This window comes from Loxodonta africana, chromosome 10 (assembly GCF_030014295.1).
Source record: "Loxodonta africana isolate mLoxAfr1 chromosome 10, mLoxAfr1.hap2, whole genome shotgun sequence".
In the NCBI taxonomy this organism is placed as follows: Eukaryota; Metazoa; Chordata; class Mammalia; order Proboscidea; family Elephantidae; genus Loxodonta; species Loxodonta africana.
The window spans coordinates 50,998,445-51,010,526 of NC_087351.1; the positions used below are offsets into that span (position 1 = coordinate 50,998,445).

The 12,082-nt window shown below is 37.0% G+C and overlaps 1 protein-coding gene across 1 annotated transcript in view; it reads right to left on the reverse strand.

Moving 5' to 3' along the window:
- The window catches only part of SEC23A (SEC23 homolog A, COPII coat complex component), a 64,909-nt gene that overhangs the window by 35,627 nt on the left and 17,200 nt on the right, over positions 1-12,082 (reverse strand). Inside the window, exons 8-9 of the mRNA XM_003408467.4 lie at positions 1,292-1,450; positions 142-257 (exon numbers count right to left, since the gene is read on the reverse strand). Of these exons, the coding sequence (XP_003408515.1) occupies positions 142-257; positions 1,292-1,450 (275 nt within the window). The remainder of the gene's footprint in view (positions 1-141; positions 258-1,291; positions 1,451-12,082) is intronic.

The window sequence follows — 12,082 nt, forward strand, 5'->3', positions numbered from 1 at the left end:
TGAGGAACTCTATGGAAAATCATATCAAAAACTGGTAACAGTTGTTGCCTTGAGGTAGTAAGACGGTTAACTGGTTTCTTTTCCCCAAAACTGTTAGTATTGTTGCTATATGGTTTATAATTGTAAAAATTAAATACATACCCAGTAAGGTTGGGGCAGCATTTCATCTCTAGGAGGCCTGTCTGGTCTAATGCACATGCATAGATATCAATAACATGACCAGTCGTAGCAGCTCTATTAGCCAATGCTTCAAAATGCTACAAGAGATTTTTAAAAATTAAATCAAAGTAACATACAAATGTAATCATCCTATTAATCTTTTCTCCATTAACATTTCAAAATTATCTAAGAATGAAAAAAATTCACTAAAATTTAAATACAACTTATTGTCATTTAATTTCCTATAATGTCTAACAAAATGGTATAATAACTTCTGCAAGTCTGACATTTTCACATTCTTTTCCTTACATGCCATTCTTTCTAAGAGGTAAACCCCTAAATTAAGCTAAACTTGAAATAGGCATAGCCTGAACATCTTGCTACAGCTGTACAAATACAATAGAATAACACAGAATTCTTTTTCCTGGCTAAAACCACAACCAAGTAACAAAAACCTCTGAAAATGGACAACAACAAAAGTAGTAAAGTAAGCAAATTTAAAGATCCAACCAAGAAAAATTAGTTGGCAGTAAAAAGCATCCACTAATAGTGATAGAAAATATCTGTCATTAATTACTTTAGAAAGTATAACAAATAATGACTACCAAAAAGAAATATGAGATAATACAGTACAACTATATTAAAAATTATGAACCACAGAGAATTTGTAAGAAATAATAATGTGGGTATCAGTGAGCAAAATTAATACAAGAGAGTCCGAAATCAACATTTATGAAAATCTACTTGCACAATAAAACACAAAAGAGTTTACAAGAAGAGAACACAACTCAGGAGAAACGGATGGACTATTCACACTATGGACAAAACACACATCTGAAGAGAAAGACATTCTTTAACACGAACATTAAAAAAAGCACACAAGTTTTCCCTCAGGAGTAATTTATAGTAAATGTCTATCGGTATCTACTATTATGTTTCCACATGTTTAAAACAAGCAAAACGTAATTTAAGTTACCAAGAAAGAGGAGAGGATATTTCTGCAAATGTAAATAACAGCTATGGTATCAGCCTTCACAATATCACTACTTCTATCCTTAAATATTTATATTCTTACTCTTCTATCAAATAAGTATTTGCTTTCTAACAAGGCAAAAAGACAAACTAAAATTACCTTAGTTCCCTTTTTTACATATTTGGCATTGTCTTTTTCAATGTCATGCCAGGATCTTATAGGTGTCTTCAACTCATCTCCAACCACCATTCCAGGCCCCTGAGTGGCTGGACCACCAATGAACATCATAATACGGGCACCAGTGTTGGGAAAAGTACACTATTGGAAAAAAAGTGACTCATCAAAAACAGTTTAAAGGAAAACATATGAATGTGCATCTCTGATAATAAATTTTGATATATTCTCATCAGAAGAAAGTAAGCATTTTCCAAGAAATAAAATAATCCAATGTTCAAAACGAATTTTTAAAACCAGGATATAAATTTTGAACATGTTTCCTTTGAAATTCTGTTCTAGATAATAGTATATTCTTAATTTTAAAATAATCTATAAACCTGATCTCTATCAACAAGGATGTCTCTCCTTCCACTTAACGGATCCTAGACTGGGAAAGGAAAAGACAGAAGGGGAAGACAGAGACGGCATCATCTTGTTTTTTGTTATTGCTTTGTTTTGGTTTTAGTTTTTTAAGTTTAAAACATCATGATTTATACCTCTACTTCAAGTTGATGGACTGAGTATGCTCATCTACCTCCCTTTCTTCCCCAAATCCCAGTGAAATGAAGAGAAAAGGTACCATTAAGAAAAGAAAAAGATCATAACAACAATAAAAAACAGGAAAGAGTGCCATCAACAGAGTAGAAATTTTGAGAATCCAAATAGCAGATGCAATTAGACAGACAAAAGGATCAAAACAACATAGCCCCGATACCAAAGATAAATCAGATCTTCCCAAGGGAACATCTGAGAAGCTCCACAATGCACATTTGGAGTTAACAAAGAGATCAATGGATCAAAGAGCTGTAGTCAGTCTCCAGATACAGCAGCTGATGGCTACAGGCTTGCCATCAGCAATTCCTAAGAACTGCTCTCTGCAGAAAGTGGGCCTGGAGAAGTTTCTTAGCCTAGAAACTACAAACTGAGATGCAGAACAGAACACATGTTACAATAAACATCACAAGAAATATGACAACTCTCCAGAGTTTCCAGAATTTAAAATATTGCAATAATAAAAAAGCTCAATGATTTGAGATGAAAGGCATGGCCAAAGATCAAATTAAAACCAAACCAGCTACCACTGGGTCAATCCTGACTCATGGGGACCCCATACAGTACAAAGCAGAAATGCACTCCATACTGTTTGCAAGGGTGTGACCTTCTGGAAGCAGATCGCCAGGCCTTTCTTCTGAGGCACCTCTGAGGGGGCTTGAACCACCAAACTTTCAGTTTAGTAGTCAAGCACTTAACTATTTGCACTACCGAAGAACTCAAAAGCTAGAGATACAGAAAATAAAGTTGAGGAAATCTCCCATATAGTGAAAAAAAAAGAAAATATGAGGAAAATAAAGATATAAAGAGATATGGATGTCCAGCATCCATCTACTGAGTACAGAAGATGAAAGATGAAAACACCCCTTTTGGGAAGAACCCGCCCCCTCCCCATTCTAAACCAGGTCTGAGGCTAGCTTCAGGAATTGCTGAGTCCCCTCATCTGGAAGTAGGAGCCATTTTTCCAGCTTTGGAGAGGGAACAAATTAACAAACAGGAAAAAATAATCTGCCAACTCCCCTAAGCCCGGAACTCAGGGCAGGCATGGAGCCTTTGCCTAGGCACAGGCATAATGGGCCCACAGACTTTGAATGCCTTTCACCCCTGCACAGACCTGTGTAGGCCCATTTCCACAGCGTAGACCCTCATTAGCATAGCACAACAGGGTATATACCTGAAGCATATCAGCTGTAAGGTACAGTGGCAGATTCATGACATCTGACACCACTCTGCCCATTAAGCAGGGTCCTCACCTACCCATATAAGGAGCCTGAGGACTGGTAGCTCCACCCATACCACCCACAACAGGGATCCAAGAATAAGTAGTGCCTCCCAGTCCTCACAGCCAATAGCACTGGGTACCCATAGTCTGGCTGCAAAACTCACCCACCTATGTGCTCTAGGGAACAGGGACACGCTTTCCTTCCAGACACTCAGGGCCAGCCATCGGCCCCCTGCCCTCCTCAGCACATGACCCTCTACTACAGCCAGATACCTGTGCTACTCCAATTACCCCTGCCTGTCTAGGGCTGTAGGTGAGAGCCTGGACCACAAACTTGGTGACCAACTACCTGGACACCTGACCTGAATCCATACAAGAAAAGTAAATGGACTTCTGAGCTCACATACCTAGTAACTGCTTTAACCACCTGGAGACAGGACGTGACAGCTTCGAAGATGCCAATAATTAAAGTAGCTCACACAACCAGCCTATTTGGGCATATTAAAACAAAACAAGAAGCTAGGACACAGTAAGCAAACATAAAATATATAACTATAACTTACTGATGGCTCGGAGACAAAAGTCAATATCAAATCATATAAAGAGGCAGACCATGATGGCTTCAGCAAGTGCCCAAAACAAAGAATCAAGAAACCTTCCAAAGGAAGAGAGCTTACTGGAATTACCAGAGGTAGAATTCAAAACATTAATATACAGAGCTCTACAAGAGATCAGGAAGGAAATCAGGCAAAATGCAGAACAAGTTAAGGAACACACAGACACAACAGAGGAACTTCAGAAGGATATACAAGACTACACTGACAAAGTTAACAGGCTGCAAGAATCCACATAGAGACAGCAAACTGAAATACAGAAGATTAACAATAAAATTTCAGAATTAGACAACTCAGTAGAAAGTCACAGGACCAGAATTGAGGCAATGGAAGTCAGAATTAGTGAGACTGAAGATAAAGCACTTGAGACAAACTCACTTGAGGAAAAATCAGATAAATGAATTTTAAAAAATGAAGAACCCTAAGAATTATGTTGGACTTAGAGGAATAACCCACGAGTGACTGGAATACCAAGGAGGCGGCGGGGGGTGGTGGTAACAGAAAATACAAAGAGAATTGTTGAAGATTTGTCGGCAGAAAACTTCCCTGATAGTGTGAAAGATGAGAAGGTATCTATCCAAGAAGCTCATCAAACCACACACAAGGTAGATCCTAAAAAGAAAGTCACCAAGACATATTATAACCAAACTGGCCAAAACCAAAGATAAAGAGAGAATTTTAAGAGCAGCTAGGGATAAACAAAAAGTCATGTACAAAGGAGAGTCAGTAAGACTAAGCTCAGACTACTTAGCAGAAATCATGCAGGCAAGAAGGCAATGGGATGACATACATAAAGCCTTGAAAGAAAAAAAACTACCAGGCAAGAATTATATATCCAGCAAAACTGCCTCTCAAATATGATAGTGAAATTAGGGCATTTTCAGATAAACAGAAGTTTAGGAATTTGTAAAAACCAAACCAAAATTACAAGAAATACTAAAGGGAGTCCACCAGTTAGAAAATAGATAACATCAGATAACAACCCAAGACTAGAATACAGGACAGAACCACCAGATATCAAATCAAATAGGGAAGTCACAAATAAATCAAAGCTAAAACACTGAAAATAGGGAAACAGAGGCATCAATATGTAAAAGATGACAACATTATAAAAAAAAAAAAAAGAGGGACTAAATAATATAGTCATAGATCTTTCATGTGGAGAGGAAATCAAGGAGATGTAAAGAAATAAAAGATTGGTTTCAACTTAGAAAAATAGAGGTAAATATTAAGGTGACCACAAAAGAAACTAACAATCCTACACATCAAAATGAAAAAGACTCAGCAAATACAAAATCATCAATAATGAAAAGGATGAAAAGAAAATACATAAGGAAAATTGACTCAGCACAGAAAATTAAGTGGAACAAAGAAAATGTCAACAACACACAAAAAAAAAGACATCAAAATGATAGCACTAAACTCATAACTATCAATAATCACACTGAATGTAAAGGAACTAAATGCAACAATAAAGAAACACAGTGTGGCAGAATAAATTAAAAAACACGATCCGTCTACATGCTGCCTACAATAGACACACCTTAGACTTAAAGACACAAATCAAAACTCAAAGGATGGAAAAAAATGTATCAAGCAAACAACAATCAAAAAAGAGCAGGAGCAGCATTATTAATCTCTGACAAAATAGACGTTAAGTAAACCCACCAGAAAGGATAAGGAAGGACACTATATAATGATTAACGGGCCAATATACCAGGAGGATATAACTATAATAAATATTTACATACCCAACAACAGGGCTCCAAAATACATAAAACAAACTCTAACAGCATTGAAAGGAGATACAGATAGCTCCCCAGTAAGTAGGAGATTCCACACACCACTTTCGGTAAAGGACAGAACATCCAGAAAGAAGCTCAATAAAGACACACAAGATGTAAATGCCACAATCAACCAACTTGATCTCATAGACATATACGGAACATTCCACCCAACAGCAACCAAGTATTTTCTTTTCCAACGGACATTCAACATTCTTCAGAATAGACCACACATATTAGGCCATAAAGAAGCCTTAACAGAATCCAAAACCAAATAAAAAACAAAACTCATTGCCATCGAGTTGATCTTGACTCATAGCAACCCCACAGGACAGAGGAGAACTGCCCCCAAAGAATTTCCAAGGAGCACCTGGTGGATTCGAACTACCAACCTTTTGGTCAGCAGTTGTGGCTCTTAAACATTATAGCACCAGGGTTTCCAAAGCATTGAAATATTACAAAGCATCTTTTCTGACCATAAAGCCATAAAAGTAGAAATCAATAACAGAAAAAGCAAGGAAAAACACCAAATACATGGAAGCTGAGCGACACCTTGCTCAAAAACTACTGGGTTATAGAAGGAATTAAGGATGGAATAAAGAAATTCACAGAATCAAATAAAAATGAAAACATATCCTACCAGAACCTTTGGGACACAGCAAAAGCAGTGCTCACAGGGCAATTTATACCAATAAATGCACACATCCAAAAAGAAGAAATGGCCAAAATCAAAACACTAACCCTACGACTCAAAGAAATAGCTGCAAAAGAAGCAAATAACAAAAATTAGAGCAGAATTAAGTGAAATAGAGAATAGAAAAACAATCCAAAGAGTTAACAAGACCAAAAGCTGGTTCTTGGAAAAGATCAACAAAATTGATAAACCACTGCCCAAACTGACAAAAGAAAAACACGAGAGGAAGCAAATAACCTAAATAAGAAATGAGATGGGCAATATCACAACACACCCAACTGAAATGAAAAGAATCGTAACAGAATACTATGAAAAATTGTACTCTAACAAATTGGAAAACCTAGAATAAATGGACAAATTCCTAGAAAAACACTACCTACCTAAACTAACACAATCAGGAGTCGAAAAACTAAATAGACCCATAACAAAAAAAAGAGATTGAAAAGGTAATCAAAAAACTCCCAACAAAAAAAAAACCCTGGCCCGGACAGCTTCACTGCAGAGTTCTACCAAACTTTCAGAGAAGAGTTAACACCACTACTACTAAAGGTATTTCAGAGCATAGAAAAGGATGGAATACTCCCAAAACTCATTCTATGAAGCCACAATAACCCAGATACCAAAACCAGGTAAAGATGCCACAAAAAAGAAATTACAAACCTATATCCCTCACGAACTTAGACACAAAAGTTCTCAACAAAATTCTAGCCAACAGAATTCAACAACACATCAAAAAAATAATTCACCATGACCAAGTGGGATTCACACCAGGTATGCAGGGATGGTTCAACATTAAAAAAAACGATCAGTGTAATCCATCATATAAATAAAAGACAGGAACCACATGATCTTACAAATTGATGCAGAAAAGGCATTTGACAAAGCCCAACACCCACCCATTCATGATAAAAACTCTCAGCAAAATAGAAATAAAAGGGAAATTCCTCAATATAATAAAGGGCATTTATACAAAGCCAACAGCCAACATCATCCTAAACGGAGAAAGTCTGAAAGCATCCCCTTGAGAAGGGGAACCAGACAAAGATGCCCTTTATCACCACTCCTATTCAACACTGAGCTGAAGGTCCTAGCCGGAGCAATTAGGCTAGAAAAAGAAATAATGGGCATTCTAATTGGTAAGGAAGAAGTAAAAGTATCTCTATTTGCAGATGATATGATCTTATACACAGAAAACCGCAAAGAATCCACAAGAAAACTAATGAAACTAACAGAAGATTTCAGCGAAGTATCAGGATACAAGATAAACATACATAAATCAGTTGGATTCCTCTATACCAAAAAACAGAACTTGAAAGAGGAAATCAAATCAATACCATTTACAATAGCCCCCAAGAAAATAAAATACTTAGGAAGGTATCTAACCAGAGACATAGAAGACCTATACAAAGAAAACTATAAGACACTACTGCAAGATACCAAGAGACCTACATAAGTGGAAAAGCACACCTTGCTCATGGATTGAAAGACTCCACATTGTAAAAATGTCAGTTCTACCCAAAGCAATCTGTAGATACCATGCAATTCTGATCCAAATTCCAAAGGCATTTTTTAATGAGATGAAGAAACAAATATGGAAAAGAGGCCCTGGATAAATAAAGCACTACTGAAGAAGAAGGACAAAGTGGGAGGCCTCACACTACCTGATTTTAGAACATATTATAGCACCACAGTAGTCAAAACAGCTGGGCACTGGTACAACAGATACATAGACCAATAAACCAGAATTGAGACTCCAGACATAAATACATCCACCTATGAGCAGCTGATATATGACAAAGGCCCAAAGTCCATTAAATGGGGAAAACACAGTCTCTTTAACAAATGGTGCTGGTATAACTGCATACCTATCTGCAAAAGAATGAAACAAGACCCATACCTCACACCATGCATAAAAACTAACTTAAAACGGATCAAAGATCTAAATCTAAAATGTAAAGATCATGGGAAAAAAAAAATTTATGCCCTAATACATGGCATAAACGAAATACAAAAAATGTACAAACACCAGAAGAAAAACTAGGTAACTGGGAGCTCCTAAAAATCAAACACTTATGTTCATCAAACACAACCTACAGACTAGGAAAAAAATTTCGGCTATGACGTATCTGATCAGGGTCTAATTGCTAAACTCTACAAGATGTTGTAAAACCTTAACAACAAAAAGACAAATAACCCAATTAGAAAGTGGGCAAAGAATATGAACAGGCACTTCACCAAAGGAGATGTTCGGGCGGCTAACAGATACCTGAAGAAATGCTCATGATCATTAGCCATTACAGAAACGCAAACCAAAACTACGAGATACCATCTTAGCCCAAAAAGGCTAGTATTAATCCAAAAAACACAAAATAATAAATGTTGGAGAGGTTGTAGAGAGACTGGAACACTTACACACTGCTGGTGGGAAAGGAAATCAATTTGGCATTTCCTTAAAAAGCTAGAAATAGAACTACCATACGATCCACCAATCCCACTCCTTGGAATATATCCTAGAGAAATAAGAGCTGTCACATGAATAGATATATGCAACCTCCTTGGAAACTCTATGGGGCAGTTCTACTCTGTCCTATAGGGTCGCTATAAGTCGGAATCGACTTGACAGCACTGGGCTTGTCTTTTTTGGTTTTCTTCGTTGCAGGACTGTTTACAATAGCAAAACGATGGAAACAACCTAGATGCCCAACAACTGATGAATGGATAAACAAATTGTGGTATATTCAGGGGACATCTAGGTCAATTGGCATAACAAATTTTATAAAGAAAATGTTCTACATTCCACTTTGATGAGTGGCACCTGGGGTCTTATAAGCTAGTAAGCAGCCATCTAAGATGCATCAATTGGTCCCAAGCCACCTGGAGCAAAGGAGAATGAAGAACACCAAAGATACAAGGAAAATATGAACCCAAGAGACACATAAATCAGAGATTCCGTCAGCCCAACACCAGAACTAGATGGTGCCTGGCTACAACAAATGACCACCCTGACAGGGAACACAACAGAGAGTCCCTGACAGAGCAGGAGAAAAGTGGGGTGCAGAACTCAAATTCTAGTAAAAAGACCAGACTTGATGGTCTGAGACTGGAGGAACCCAGGAAGACATGGCCCCCTGAGTCTCTGTTAATCCATAACTAAAACCATTCCCAAAGCCAACTCCTCAGAGAAAGATTAGACTGGTCTAATAAGACATAAAATGATACTCATGAAGAGTGTGTTCCTTAGTTCAAGTAGATATATGATGAGAAGGCAGAAAGGGACAGGAGCTGGTTGAATGTACACGGGAAATTAGGGGTGGAAAGGAGGAGCATGCTGTCACATTACAGAGAGAACACTAGGGTCACATAACAATGTGTGCATAAATTTTTGTATGAGAAACTAACTTGAGCTATAAACTTTCACTTACAGCAAAATTTAAAAAAAAAAAGTAGAAAAAATGATGGAATTAGAAAGTCACTATTTGGCAGCCATCATAATAATAACTGTTTCAGGCAAAAATCATCAATGGAAGTTAAAACTGGTAGGTAAAATCTGATGATTACACCGGGTATTTATGTACTTTCAAAATATTTTCCTACAAGGTACTTACAATTACAAAGGAAAAATTATAACTTTACAGTGAAGAAACTTGGCAGAAACTACCTTAACCAAAAGACCAAAACTAGCATCATTAGAATGAAACACACTGACATCACAGGCTTCCCTGATATGCTGCACTAAGTAGAATACAACATCCTTTCTCTAATTTTCCTGCCCAGGGTACATAATCTAAATCTACTCACCAGAAATATGTAACCAACTCCAATTGAGAGCCAGTCTATAAAATAATTAGCCCATACTCTTAACAAATATCAATGTTATAAAACACAAAGAAAGACTGGGGACTTACTCTTGATTAAAGGAGACTAAGAAAACATAACAAATGAATGTAATGCATGATCCAGGAATTTCTTTTGCTACAAAGGATACTACATGGGTAACTGGTGAAATGTGAATAAAGGCTGCAGATTACAAAATACTATCATATCAACGTTAATTTCCTGATTTTGTTAAATGTATTGTGTTTATGCAGAAGAATGTTCTTGTTATTAAGAACATTTAGATACCATCTGTTCCAGTGATCCCACTCCTAGGAATATATCCTAGAGAAATAAGAACCATCACACAAATAAACATATGCAAACTCACGTTCATTGGAACATTATTTGCAACAGCAAAAAAGATGGAAACAACCTAAGTATCCATCAACAGATGAATGGATAAACAAATACAAAAATACATACAATGAAACGCGATGCAATGATAACAAACAATGATGAATCTGTGAAACATCCAGGTGGTGGTGTTGTTAGATGCTGTAAAGTCAGTTCCAACTCACAGCGATCCTATGTGCAACAGAACAAAATACTGCCCAGTCCTGCGCCATGCTCACAATCATTGTTATGCTTGAGCCCATTGCTGCAGCCACTGTGAAGGGCATAATGGTGAGTGAAATAAGTCAAACACAAAAGGACAAATATTGTATGAGACCGTTACTATAAAAACTCAATAAAAAGTTTACACATAGGAAAAAAAAAAGAACGTTTAGTATGCTTTTATAAGTTTTTAGGAATAAAATGGACATCATGTTTATCAATCAACACACTGCATTGGGCAAATCTGCTGGCAAAAGACCTCTTTCAAGTGTTAAAAAGCAAAGATGTTGCCTTGAAGTCTAAGGTACGCCTGACTCAAGCCATGGTGTTTTTAGTTGCCTCATATGCATGTGAAGGCTGGACAATGAATAAGGAAGACTAAAGAAGAACTGATGCCTTTGAATAATGGTGTTGATGAAGAATATTGAATATATCATGGACTGTTGAACAAATCGGTCTTGGAAGGAGTACGGCCAGAGAAGACTTCATCTCACGTACTTTGGTCATGTTATCAGGAGGGATCACTCCCTGGAGAAGGACATCATGCTTGGTAAAGCAGACAGCAAAAAAGAAGGCCCTCAACGAGATGGAATGACACAGTGGCTGCAACAATGGGCTCAAGCATAACAATGATTCTGTTGTACATGGGGCCACTACAAGTCCGAACCAACTCAACAGCACCTAACAACAACATTATGTTTGTAACTGGATCTCAAATGGTTTTTTAAAGTTTTTATATATATATGTGTGTGTATAGAATATGCATACACATATACACATACATATGTGGGTGCATATATATGTGCGCATATATATAAATATAAATATAAAAATAAAAAAAGAGAAGTGGGAGAGAAGAAGGAGAGGGAGAGAGAAGAATCAAAGGATAAAGCATGCATGGTAAAATGTTAGCCTTTGAGGAATCTAGGTGAAAGGCATAAGGGAATTCTTCGAATCATTCGTGCAACTTTTCTGGAAGTTTGGAATTATGTCAAAGTAAAAAGTTAAAAGAAAAAATAAATAATGATAGTAACAGATCACTGTTGTTGTTAGTTGCCATTGAGTCAATGCTGACTTATGGCAACCCCATGTGTGCAGAGCAGAACTGCTCCACAGGGTTTTCAAGGCTGTGACCTTTCAGAAGTAGATCCCCAGGCCTGTTTTCTGAGGCACCTCTGGGTGGGTTTAAACCGTCAACCTTTTGGCTAGTAGTCAAGTGTTTAACTATCTGCACCACCCAGGGAACTCAGTAACAGATTATAACCCACTAAATAAAAGAGGATACCAATGAGTCCATAATGATAGTAATAAATAAACGAATAAACTGAAAGTTTGATGAGAAACAGGATATTTACATAGTTCAAAGAGTCTCACCTTGTAATGCTTTATTAATTACAAAGGAGAAAAAAAAAGAGTAATTTTACAGTGAGAAACCTG